The following is a 12,841-nucleotide window of genomic DNA, read 5'->3' as shown; positions in this document are numbered from 1 at the left end:
GCAATAATGAAAATGTAATTTGATATTTGTCTTTTTTTTTTTTAATTAGAGCAAGTTAGAATTCTAGTTAATAAGAAATCAAGTAGAATGGATTGTAATGGAATCCGTTGCTCTCCTATGCTAATAAATTTGATGCTTACTTGTAATTTGATTTTTTTGTATTTCTTCACTGGGCAGGTCATTGTGTAACTGTTTAGTGGTATATTTGATTCCCAGCTGGGGATGTCGTGAGTGTCAGTTAGTCAGGAGCAGTTCTTCCATTCTTTCTTTTTCTTGCATTGAGATATTTTCTGCTTTTTGGGAGAAGAGCTTTCTTTCACCTCACTTCTTTTCATGCCACTTTTTTCTGATGCTTTGCATTTACACTAGCATCTCGGAAGTTAAATGCTTACCACAGCTGTTCTGCCAGAGGTGGTGGCTTGTCAGGAAGCGCATTCTCTGAGCTCGTAGCACTAGATTGTTAAAGAAGCTCTCAGGGCTGGTAGCGTTCACCTTTCCATAATTGTGCTGTCTGTTGGTGCTCTAATAGAGGAAAACTCCGCTTGAAAATTGTATCATTATCATCATTATTGTTATTATATGCCTTTAGAGACCACCATTTATGCCTCCTCCCATGGGTAGCATGCCACCACCTCCTGGTATGATGTTCCCTCCAGGAATGCCACCTGTCACTGCCCCTGGAACACCAGCAATGCCCCCAGCTGAAGAGATATGGGTAGAAAACAAAACTCCAGATGGCAAGGTAAGATGGTTACCAGAAACAATGAAGTAGTGGGTGTTTAGTGCCGTTGTGAGCATGTTGTCATACACAGTCTGGCACTGTGGTAAAATCCTGCATTCTTACTAATTATTTTTAAAACAGGAGGAAGCGGACCATTTATAAACGGTCCTCCTCCAGATAAGCAGTTGTTTGATGGTGACATTCTTAAATTGTAGGTCTATTTCTATAATGCACGTACACGTGAGTCAGCGTGGACCAAGCCAGATGGGGTCAAAGTTATTCAGCAGTCAGAGCTGACGCCGATGCTGGCTGCGCAAGCCCAGGTCCAGGCGCAAGCCCAGGCCCAGGCCCAAGCAGTAGGTGCCTCCACGCCAACCACCAGTAGTCCTGCGTCTGTGGCATCTCCATCCACATCCTCGAGTACTCAGTCCTCCACAACCGCTACCACAACCACAGCCACTTCAGTTTCACAGACGATTTCCAGTGAGTAACTGAGGGTTTCTCAAGCTTTGCGATGGTGGGGAGCAGATGGCGGGGGTGCTGCTTTGGGGAATTACTGCAACAAAAACTTGGTACCCAGGAGGAAGTTGTTTCAACAGGAAGTGGAGTATGAGTTTAAAGTACAGTATTTAATCCAGAAGAACTTTGCATGCGAGCCTGTTTTTTTTTTTTTGTTTTTTTTTTTTTTTAAATTATGCCTTTCCTTCCCCCATTCTGAAAGAGTTACCTTAGGAGAATAATACTAGATCAGCATGCAACACTTTTTCTTTAGGTCTTTGTATATTTTTCTTCTGCTGTTATCACATCATCTCAAAGCTATTATGCATCCATTTCCTTTTGACTATAGAAGAAGCTAAATTGTTTTTTAAGGTATTGCACAAGAAAAGTTAATCTGAGGTAGGAATTAGAGTTGTAGCAATTCCTGCTTTGTTTCCAAAATGGCATCTCTTGCTTTAAGAGGCTAGATTTTGAGTGGTGCTCCTGGGCTGCGGAGGACTGGTTGATTGCAGAATAGAGCTGCTTCTGGTGTATTACTTTTATTAGCATTATTCCTCTGACTAAGCCTCATAAGTTCCCATTTGTTAGAGTTGCACAAAAGAGGGAAAAGAAAGTCCTTACAGCCTTTATTGTTCATTCATGACCTTTGAATAATAGTCTGAAGATTAATGCTGTTTACATGGGCCAAGCCTTTGCTTTTAAGGGTTTTCCAACACGGAACCTCAAGAGGAAAGGGGACTGAATTTTTGCAGCATGCATATAATGCAAGCTTATACATAGTATCTACATATAATATAAATAGTGTGATTTATACTATGGCATATATTTGCTAACAAAGTGCCTCTAATGCACAGCATCTGTATAGAGATGTATATTATGTAGTATAGATCTATTTGTACATGTGTGTCAACAGCAAACAATGAGTAAGGTCACCTAGCATGAACAAAGCAAGGTACACTTGCTAAGGAACAGTTTGGTTAGTGTTACTGTCTGCACGCAGGGCTACTGAAAGCACATTTATGCTGATTAGGAATCCTATTGTTTGACGGTCTTGATCATTGTAGCTGTGCTGGCAAAAATGTGTGCACCGAGTCAGGCCAAAGAGTATGCAGAAGATGAGCAATTGCTGAATTGTTCTAGCACCAGTTGTAGCGTATAGTTGCATCCTCTGGAATTATTTCATCTTGTAACAGGTGAGACAAGTCAAGCTTAACTTACCATTTAACCCAAACTTTAGAGACCTGTGTATGAAAGGGAATCAAATTTAGGTAACTCAAATTATGCTTTCAGTTAACACTGAGGACATGAGGACAGATTATTAGAGTAGCAAATAATTTGTACTGCTCAAAGCATTTTAGGGCTTTCATTTAATTTGATAGGTAACTTAGTACTGCGTTCAGCTGTTTTGTTGAAATATGGTCTACTCTAACCATTTTGCTGAGTAACAAGGATCAGGTAGGAGGTGAATGTTAGCCTCTGGCCTAATGCCAGGATTTTTTAGAACTGATCCTACTTCTGGAATAGCACTTTATGCACCTTCTCTGAAACAAAATTTCCTGATACCAGTTGCTGAGAATCTGTTCCACTTCTACCTGTTCTACCTGCTAAACTTTGTCTTTGCTTTCAAGAACTGTTACTGTTGGTGTCTGTGCCTAGGTGATAAAATTCTGTCATTTAAAATAATTTTATAGCTTTCAGACTTGGCCTGTAAAAAACCTGAGACTTCTGGCTGAGCTTCATTCTTGTCTGGTACCTATTTGACTGACTTAGGTCTTAAAGCAAACCACATACTGACTGTCTGTTCCGTTTCCCTAAATTTTAGGCAATGCTAAAAACTTTCACCCTTTCTGAAACACTTAACAACAGATCAAAAGTCTTTATTTAAGTATGCTAATACTTGTATGTTATTGGGAATGCTTCTGGTAATCTTTAGATACTGAAGAAAATGCTTTGCATGCCCATATATAATATGGTCATAAGCTGGTGTGGTTTCTCTTTTTTTTTTTTTTTTTTTTTTCCTTTCACAATTAGCTCATTTTTACAACAGTTCCTCATTCTCGTCACCAGATTTTACAGCATAAATTTGCAAGGCTGGTCAATGAGTTTAATCAATCATGTCTTCAGTTCCGGTCTGCTGGTGCTTTGATATATAGCACTACTTATTCTCAATTAAGTGCTGATTTCAGTCATGTTGCAAGGATTACAGAATTGAATGCTAGTAGTGTATTTTCCCACTGGGAGGCACTGAAGACCAAGAAAGTTCTTGCAGCTTCTGAACAAAAGTATTTCCTTTTCCTTGCTTATTTACACATATTTTTTTATTGACATTTTTCCATTCCTGGATCACAGCTTAATAAGTGTATTGGACAGACTGCTGTCATGCATGTGCTGCTTCCATTATCGTTAAAAAAGCAGTACCTGTATTCCTTTAACATAAGAACAAGCCTTTTCCATTTGAAACTCTCTGTAATGTTCCCTTTCTATTTTTCTGAACAGGGATACAGAGTAGAATTTCATTTCAGGCTCTATTTGTCCTTTGATACACCCTTGAACTGCTGTAGAGACTTGTTAGGTGTAAAGAACGGGACAAAGTGAAATTGGCAATTGACTTTCTGCGTGAATATTTAGTGTTACAGAGAAGGCAAAGTTTTTTTTTCTGTCCAGGGGTGGCTTCCTGTTGATGATATCTAAGCATATCTGCTTATATAAGGTCTGTTGGGAAACAGAGAGCCAGTATGTTTGCAGCAAATATATTGTAGTGTCTAAGATACAAGGTGTTCTTTGTTTTTTTTTATCAGCACCTACCACACAAGACCAGACCCCGAGTTCGGGTGTTTCAGTTGCCACACCATCAGTCAGTGTTTCAACCTCTGCTCCTTCTGCTACACCTGTGCAGACTGTACCCCAGCCAGTCCCACAGACATTGCCTCCTGCAGTTCCTCATGCAGTACCTCAACCAACTGCAGCAATTCCTGCTTTTCCACCAGTAATGGTACCTCCATTTCGTGTCCCCCTTCCTGGCATGCCTATTCCACTTCCAGGTAAATTGGCGAACTGTAATTGTCTTGTCCGCTACATGTCCATGTTGTCAATTTGTTTGCACTCATGTGTCCACTGTGTACGGAACTTGCCTGAATCCTCTCCACTCAGAGTATTTTTGAAAGAATTCAGGGTTAGCAGACAGACTTTTTAATTAACAAAGAACATGATTTTTTTTTTTACTTCCAGTTCTTTGATATACGTATCAGAAAACAGCTGCATTTAAACATGTAAACCTTTTCTTTTAGGGGATAGGGAAATTGCACTAAACACTTCTTAATTTCATGGCACTTGTCTATCTTGTCATCCTATTTAAAAAAAGAAGCGAGCTTCTGGACAGAATCCATATGTGACTGAGAATATTGTAGCACTATATTTTACTAATTGCAATATTGCTATAATGTTTTTCGACTTGCTTGATTTAGACCTTAAGTCTTGTGCATAAATATTTATTAGGATGTGGATCATAGCTGAAAGAAATTAAAAGAAAATAATATATTTACGAGCAGGAAAAATTACCATTCAAATGTATTACCTCTGAATTATGTTAGGTGTTGCTATTTCTCTTGGTTTGCACCTATCAAGCATGATGCTGAATGCACATCCAGAATTGTGAGGTTTAAAGTGAGGACCCTAATGAAGGCATTCAAGATGCAAGGGTATTACGTATAGGCTTTAGATGTAAAGACCATTGAGAAGAAATCTTAGATGGCAGCCCACTGCTTTCTGGGTAAATTATATTTTCTGAAGTTTTTACAAAATATTTAAATACTTACGGAAATAATTTTAGGCTGCCAAATTTTTGGCCTCAACTTCTGTTTGTATTTTCTGCAGAGGTCCTCCTAAGAGGCGGCTAAAGCCACTCACGGCTTAAATACCATGTTTCAGTTTGCATGGATACATTGAGTTCTTCTGCCAGCACAAAAGTAATCAATGTTTTTTTCAGTGTGCAGTAACACTAAATATGTACCAAGAGTTGATGACTTCATGTTGCAAGGAAGTTTTGAGACTGCAGTTGTATTGGATACAAGTTAGTTTCTGATCAAGAATTACAAAGAAGCAGCTCTGAGCAGCATTGTTGGCGCTTTGTACAAGCTGAGGGAGGTGACTTCTTCCCTGCAGTCCTTTTAACACATCGATCCAGTATGTATGGAGGGAGGCTTTCACCTTCCATTGAATTGGTTGGATGAAACGTAATCTTTTAGAACACTTATTTGATAAAGTATATAAACATCAAAGTAGCTAAAATGGCTTTCAGTTCTGCTAACTACAAGAGAGGACCAACTTTTAGTTGCTTCTGCTTTTAGGATAGTCTTCTAAAATAACTGGGCGAAGCTCCTTTAATCTGTAATTTGCTTGAAAAGGAAATGGCAGTGTAGACTCATTATTTTAAGACAGGAAACAAATACTGTTCTGAACATGATACTCAAGGCTGAACAAAAAACGGATAAAGGATAGAGGGAGAATTCTGATGTCTGTATATTTGTGAGGTTTGGAAGAACAATATAACGGGTTAAGCCTTAAAGGTAGTCAGCTGAAATGTTCTTAACTGCAATTTCTGACTATCAGCATAGAGTGAAGGGTTCTTATGTACCTTTGAAGGTTATAATCATCTACTCAGGTGTGAACCGTCAGGTAAAATGTGGATGGTAAAAGCAGTAGAGAGGAGTGCCCGTGGAAATGGATACCCTGGGGTGTGTGCTTGGGTTGGGTTTTTTTGTAAGCTTTCAGACAAAAAGTTTTATGAGTACTGCAATACAGAAGGAAGGACAGAGCAAGAACATGAATCTTCTTCAACTCATTTTTGAAAATTGTTTTTTTCAGAACTTTCCTGGTAGCAGGTCTTTGATCTGGCCTCTTCTCATTTTCTCACAGTGAGATGAGCCTTTTGGGAGCAGCCCATAATACATAGGAAGGATACCTAGCAGTAAAGTGCGTGCTTCCACTAACGAGTCAAATTTGTCATTTTGCCTGATTACAGAATAAGATCAGTTTACTATTTTCAGCTAATTCTGCCTTGAGTCAGTTGTAAGGGTTTATAAATGCTGTAAAAGAAAAGCAAACCTTTAAAATACTTTACAGTAACAAAACAAAAGAGAAGTCAAAATTACTTCATGGCAGTATAAGGTGAATTCAGAAAGGCTTGCAAAGTTCTGATGTACAGATGTTTGGGGCTTTCAGCAGTAGATATAATATCAGCCAGATTGCTTTCAAGTTAGGGACAGAGGTGAACCATATTGTTGTCAAGTAATTACAAAATTAATATCTGTATTATACTATAGTAAGATGGAACAATGGAAGAGTTGATTAGTGATATCTCATAATCTGAAATCTTAAAAAGTAAGTCTGCTTTCTCTTAATTCATACGTTAAAAGTTAGTTGTATGTTTGAGAATGAACTTGGCAGAGGAAACAGCTTGGGTATTTGCTAAGTCTTATCTGCGCTGCAGCATCTCTGATTTCAGTGATCCCGCAGATGGCAATATTTATACTGAACCAGTTTTAAGACATGCTGTAACTTCCTTAACAAAACGAATTTTCAGGTTAATTTTCAAGTACATAGCATGAAACAACCCACCCTGCCCCACACCCAAAAAAATTTAGACAAACACTTCATTCAGTGCTGTTTGAGTCGATGTTTTTGTGTCTCAATTCATACTTTTTTTTTATAAAACTAGTTGTGGAAATTTACTGAAATTATTATTAAAGAACATTTACAATTCTGAATACTCAAAAATAATTTTTAAAATAAATTGGCAGTATTTTTGTATGCTTTCCATACTATATCTCTAATGAAGAAAAATAGAAATAACTTTGGTTGTAAACACAGGGGTTTAATTTCAGTTTGTGCTGGAGGATTTCCAACCTCAGGTGATGGAATTGAAACCATTTAAGGGGAAGTTTCTGAAGTATTTCAGTTTCTGAGTGTCCAGACTGGACCAACATACAGAGAACTTCTGTAGTTTCCTTCCACGCCCTGAAATGAAGGTTTTTGGAGATTCGTTCCCCTTACCCCTGTCTAATTTCCTACTGAATTTTGTGTCTAATTGAAGAGGATGAGATGCTTTCCTCTTCGTGGCTTTTCTATGTCATTTCTTAATGAGCTGGAGAGCAGAACAGTGCATGATGCTGACTTTTTGAGGGCCAGTTATGCTGCTTTTAGAGCATTTTTCCGCTCATGATATTCCTGATAATGAAAAATAAAGGAAATGTTTGCTGCGACTGACCTAGTGCAGCTTTGTGTACCTCTGTTTGCAGCTTCGTTGCTTTTCTTTCTTCTCCCCCCCACCTTCCTCCACCTCCAGCCTTTCCTTAATGACCCTCATAACCTCAGCTTTCCCTCTGGGTTGAACTTGGCTTTCACCCTGCCACGCTTTACTACTCTGACTAGTTTAAATCTGTCCTTCTACTCTTACCACTGCTTTCTAAATGCAGCAGCAGACTGAAAATAGCCGAGACCGTTAGTTTCACTTTGCTGCTGCTCCCCTGATGGATTTGTCTCAGCAAAGGCTGTCAGTGGAAACCAGCACCATTAGTAGAATGTTTTCCCATGGTACTGCCCTGCAAGAAGAGCTGAGTTCCCTCTTGAATGAACTTAAACCCCTGAGTCTTCATTGAAATAGCTTTTTTTCTTTTTAATGGCATCCCAGTAATTTGCTAAACAGCTGGTTTAATGTAGGCAGAAACTGTTGCTGCAGCTCAAAATTAGTTTTATATTTGATCTGGCATAAAATGTTGGAGCAAAAATAATTCACATTTTCTTGCCGCGAGGCTTTCTCTTTGCCAGCTGGAAATGGCATTCCAAATTGTCGCAGGAAATCTGTAGTATCCAGACTCCCAGTGGTAGCTGACATACAATGGCAGCTTTCCAACATGCTTGCTTATCCATTTTACAGGTGTAGCAATGATGCAAATAGTCAGCTGCCCGTATGTAAAGACAGTCGCTACCACCAAGACCGGTAATTTTCAAAACCATCTTAGTTCGTTTTGTCTGTAAGTTGGCATGGTAGTGAATGTTGTTGTTTATCTTTTATTTATTTATTTGCTTCCCCAATTGAATGAATATATATACTTTCTTTTCAAAACCAGTATAAATGCAAATATCGTATTTGGCCAGGAAATAATTTTCCCAAATAACTGTTAGTGTTAGCTTATTTTATACAAAAAGTCTAGTACACTTTTCTGTAATCATTGAGTTCTGTAATAACTGTGAATCTCTTCATGCCCATACTTCTTAGTTATTAGTTTCTTGTGTGTGGATTTTTGTTTTTCCTACTTCCACTTGTATAGTGACATGATTGTGCTCGCATGTTGGTGTGCGTGTATGTGTGTCTTAGTATAAATTTTCATTTTTCAAATTATGGATTTAATAAAAGTCACTTGCTGAGAATATTTTATGGCAATGTGTAATGTGTGCTTTTCCAATATCTAAAAAGATAGCCTTTTTTCATATAAATGTTAAAGGATCAAAATTATGATCTTGTAATTCTAGTCCTATCCAATTTGTTTTTCTAGAACTTGTCATTCAAAATATGTTCAATATATATACATTTTGTTGGGATGAGTAGAAAAATAATAGGATAATGTAGCATTCTGGCGTTCTTACCTTTAGATACTTACTTGCCATTTAGCTTTAGGATGCGAATAAAATGTATTTCTATTTGGTCTGCAGTGCTAATCAAAACTGTCACACAATCTGAAATTACTTCATTCTCATAAGTTTTTCTCCAATGCTCTGAATTAATGTTAAATTTTAAGTTGAGATTTAAGATTTATCAGAGTTCTGCTCTGTATTTTATGGCTCTAATTGGAGCCACTGTTGTCTTTTTAAAAGAGCAATAGGAAAATCTCTTAAAATGACAGCATAATTAGACAGTGGAGTAGAATTTTAAAAAAAATAATTATTTGCTATAGAAATATAATAAAGACTGTAAAAATAAATAGAGCACTTAATTTTGAAGTATTAAAGCAAACACCTAAAAACTAACAAGCTTTGTGCTGTGCAGAATTATACATTAGTCAAAATAAAAAGCTATCTCATTTGCCTGGTAATATGGACATTACTGATTGTAAAACACATAAAGGAAATTTAGTAGCAATGCATTGCTTTCCAATTTAATTTTGAAGGCAATCTTTATATTTGCTTATATAGGTTGATTACTGACTTAATTTGCAGATAAAGTGCTAGATTTTGGTTTAGGTACTTCATTGTCACTTACTGTTTTTTTCCCTCTTTTTTTTTTTTTTTTTCCCCCCCCTTTGTTTTCTTCTCTATCCAGGTGTCTTGCCAGGCATGGCCCCTCCCATTGTACCGATGATCCATCCTCAGGTTGCTATTGCTGCTTCCCCTGCTACGCTGGCTGGAGCGACAGCAGTCTCTGAGTGGACAGAGTACAAAACAGCCGATGGAAAGACTTACTATTATAACAATAGGACTTTGGAGTCAACATGGGAAAAACCTCAAGAACTGAAAGAAAAAGGTACCTTTTTTTTTTTTTTAAATACAACTGTATACTAGGCAAAATTACTTAAACTGTTAATGATTGTGTTTGAAAATGTGAGTGAGAATATTTCTAAATCCCTTATCTCCCGTGAGAATATTTTGAAATCTTGATTATAAGTATCCATTTGAGTTGGTCTTGAGTCTGAAAGTTACAGTTTCTTTGTTTTCCACTGTATTGTAAGAGTATTGGTTCTAGAGTTGCTTCCAAACCCTGTGACACTTGGGTAAATGCGTGTTTCCACTCCAGTAGAAAGTAAGTACTTTACATACTCATGTGTTTGAGAAGATCCCAACTGCAGAAAGATAGGAAGGGAGGGGAGAATTCAGTTACTCTAAAGACTGTAAACTAGGAAAGAATGAAGATCAATGAAATGCTAAATTTTACATCTTCAAAAACTAAGTATACATACTTGTAATATGAGGAAGAAATAAATTACCTCCCCCTGTCTATCCTTGAGCCATATTCTGGTCATATTCTGTGACTTGTGTTTATTTGAGTCCACACTATATGCGTGGGTGGTGTTATACTGGAAGGAAATTGTTCCTGTATCATAAATGGAAGAAGGGACAACAGTCCTGTGGCTTTTATTCAGTTTATAAAGTCTTTTAGGAAAACAAATCCAGTCAGACTCAAATAGTTCTTCCTTTTATTGTCTGCTGAATTATTCAGTTACAAGAAATCTTTGTTTAGACAAATTAAGAACACGTACAGTTAGCTAGTTTAATACCCATCCTTCTAATAATTCAAGTTTAAATAATAGATCTTCTTTTTACTGAGGTGAAAGCATCTAAGACAGCAAATATCAATTTTGCAGAGTAAAGATTGTATATTTTTTTTAAATGGCTGCAGAGAAATCCTCAGATGATTCTTCATGAATTTTCTCTGCTATGTTTTTTTTTTTGTCAACAGCATTTCAAATCTGAAATCAGTCTTCAGTGTTGCACTGTTGGATGCAACAGCTGAAAACCTAATAAAAATATCAACCAACAATTTCTGTTGGTACACTTTAGTTAGCTTTTTAATATGGTAGGCTGCCTTACAATATTTCGTTTTCCAGTCCCAAGTAGATCTTGGTACAGGAGATAACATCTTCATAGGCAGACACTGTAAAGTCCAAGAAGGACAGAAAGTGGTGAAAATACATTAAAAATAAGTTTTGTTTTGCTGTTGTGCTTGGAAAATCATACTGATAAATTTGTTGTGGTTTTATAATGGTTTCTCAATAATGCTAAGGAAAATTCTACCTTTATTAAGAAAAAATGGAAGAGAAGATTAAAGAGCCAATTAAAGAACCTACGGAGGAGCCTTTACCAATGGAGACAGAAGAAGAAGAGCCAAAAGAAGAACCTATAAAAGAACTTATAAAGGAGGTAAAAGACCTTGCAACCAAATAGTCAGTATCGCCATTTTGAATCCTACATCATACAGGTGTGGATGCATCTGTAGCCCAGGCATATTGACAGGAGACATGGTTAGTAATTTGAGTTCTTAAATTCCTGGGCTGATTTTGAAAGCCTTCCTTTTTGGAATCATAGCTTTTATTTTTTTTCCTTTTTAAATTTTTTTTACATAAGGAAGAAAGGATGTTTAAAAGAAAAATACAGAGTATGTGAGTTAAGAAATTAGTAAGAACATGGAAAAAAAATTAACTAATTAAATAGACGTGATGTTCCTTTGCTGATTTTTAAGGTGGTCCAAAAAATGAAACTTGTCCTGAATGTTTGAAATCTTTATATTAATAGCTTTTTCTCTGTTTCTTTTATTTACTTTGAATAGTTTTGAAACAAAGCTTGCAATTTCTCTATGTGCTCTGATAAGTTCAGTCTGTTAGAAACACACGTTCTAGAAAATGTCTGTAGTCTTTACATTGCAGTAAACAAAATTAACTTTCTTGTAAGGGATTTTGTCATGCTGAGAAAGCCTAGCTCTTGAAGACGCTAAGGTGTATGAATATAAAAATTAAAGCTTTTATACCGATTTCTGCAAACTTCAATGTAGCTTAGTGGACAAAAGCATGGAGTTCAGTTGCTAGTTTTTATCACCACTCTACCCTGTTTACTTTTGAGGTAGTTGTTAGTTTGGTTCTTTCTGCTACAAAGGTTATTGCAGATTTTTGACTGTTTCATACCCTGTGTCTCATTTTCAAGTAAATTTTAAGAATAAATCAAAATTTCTTTGTGAGAAACTACACCCTTGCCCCTGTATTCAGGCCTTGATTCAAGGACTCCAGCAGATCTAGGAAGGCATTTAAATAAGGCTTCATTGAAGACGAAAGTTAATTCACAAAACCTCCAAGTGTTTACTTGAGATTTTTTTCGAATAGCAGTTACTGTTGAAATTCCAGCGCTTCAGTTTTAAGCGTGGATGAAGTGAGCTGTTCGTTAGCGTTGTTTCAAAACACGTTTGCTTGTTTAAAACAAGTTAGTTACTTTATAATAAATAATGAGCTAGCTGTCACTGCCTGAGTCCTGTAACTTGTTTTTTCCTTGAGGAGCCAAAAGAGGAAGAAATGACTGAAGAAGAAAAAGCAGCTCAGAAGGCCAAGCCGGTTGCAACCACTCCCATTCCAGGGACCCCATGGTAGGTAACGGTTTTCCCTGTGTCCTGCTCCTGCAGGACTGGAACGCCGCTTCCTGCAGCCGCCAGGAAGGTCACTGGGTAGTTAGAGCAATTAGTGGTGTGTGGAGATCTGGTCTTGGCACGCTTCTGTCTCAAGCAACGTTGGATTCCTCCATCCACCACAGCTGGCTCTGTGCCCGTACCCACGATGTTCGGTGGGGGGGGTGTGTGGAGCCTTTCTACCACAGGCTAACCGCAGCCCTGCGAGGTGCTTCGCCAGTATAGATTTCATATCCCAGCCCCCCTCATCTGCCACTGATTTCTCCTGACCTGTTATGAAATACTGGCCAAAAAAAAGGCATCTTGGAGTTCTTTTGCCCTTATGCCTTGGGGAAGGAATAGGTGCAGCTGCTGGCCAAAACAATCTTTTTTTTTTTTTTTTCACCTGGCATAGATATTCATCACATACCTATGTGTATAATGTCACAATGAGGTTGCTCTTGCTGTAATATACATAAATC

At 37.5% G+C, this 12,841-nt stretch overlaps 1 protein-coding gene across 7 annotated transcripts in view; it reads left to right on the top strand.

Annotated features, from left to right (window-relative positions):
• Positions 1–12,841, top strand: part of TCERG1 (transcription elongation regulator 1) — a 34,850-nt gene that overhangs the window by 4,278 nt on the left and 17,731 nt on the right. For 2 of the 7 annotated variants that reach the window (XM_042790106.1, XM_042790107.1), the window contains 7 exons: positions 590–742; positions 937–1,204; positions 4,018–4,260; positions 8,154–8,216; positions 9,537–9,737; positions 11,016–11,131; positions 12,253–12,341. In XM_042790106.1, coding sequence (XP_042646040.1) covers positions 590–742; positions 937–1,204; positions 4,018–4,260; positions 8,154–8,216; positions 9,537–9,737; positions 11,016–11,131; positions 12,253–12,341 — 1,133 coding nt within the window. The remainder of the gene's footprint in view (positions 1–589; positions 743–936; positions 1,205–4,017; positions 4,261–8,153; positions 8,217–9,536; positions 9,738–11,015; positions 11,132–12,252; positions 12,342–12,841) is intronic. The other 5 variants (XM_042790109.1, XM_042790112.1, XM_042790108.1 and 2 more) reach the window with 4 other exon arrangements.

This window comes from Tyto alba, unplaced genomic scaffold, assembly GCF_018691265.1.
Source record: "Tyto alba isolate M040663 unplaced genomic scaffold, T.alba_DEE_v4.0 Super-Scaffold_17, whole genome shotgun sequence".
Classification (NCBI taxonomy): Eukaryota; Metazoa; Chordata; class Aves; order Strigiformes; family Tytonidae; genus Tyto; species Tyto alba.
The sequence above is the reverse complement of the archived record's forward strand: the minus strand, read 5'-3'. Positions and strand labels throughout refer to the sequence as shown.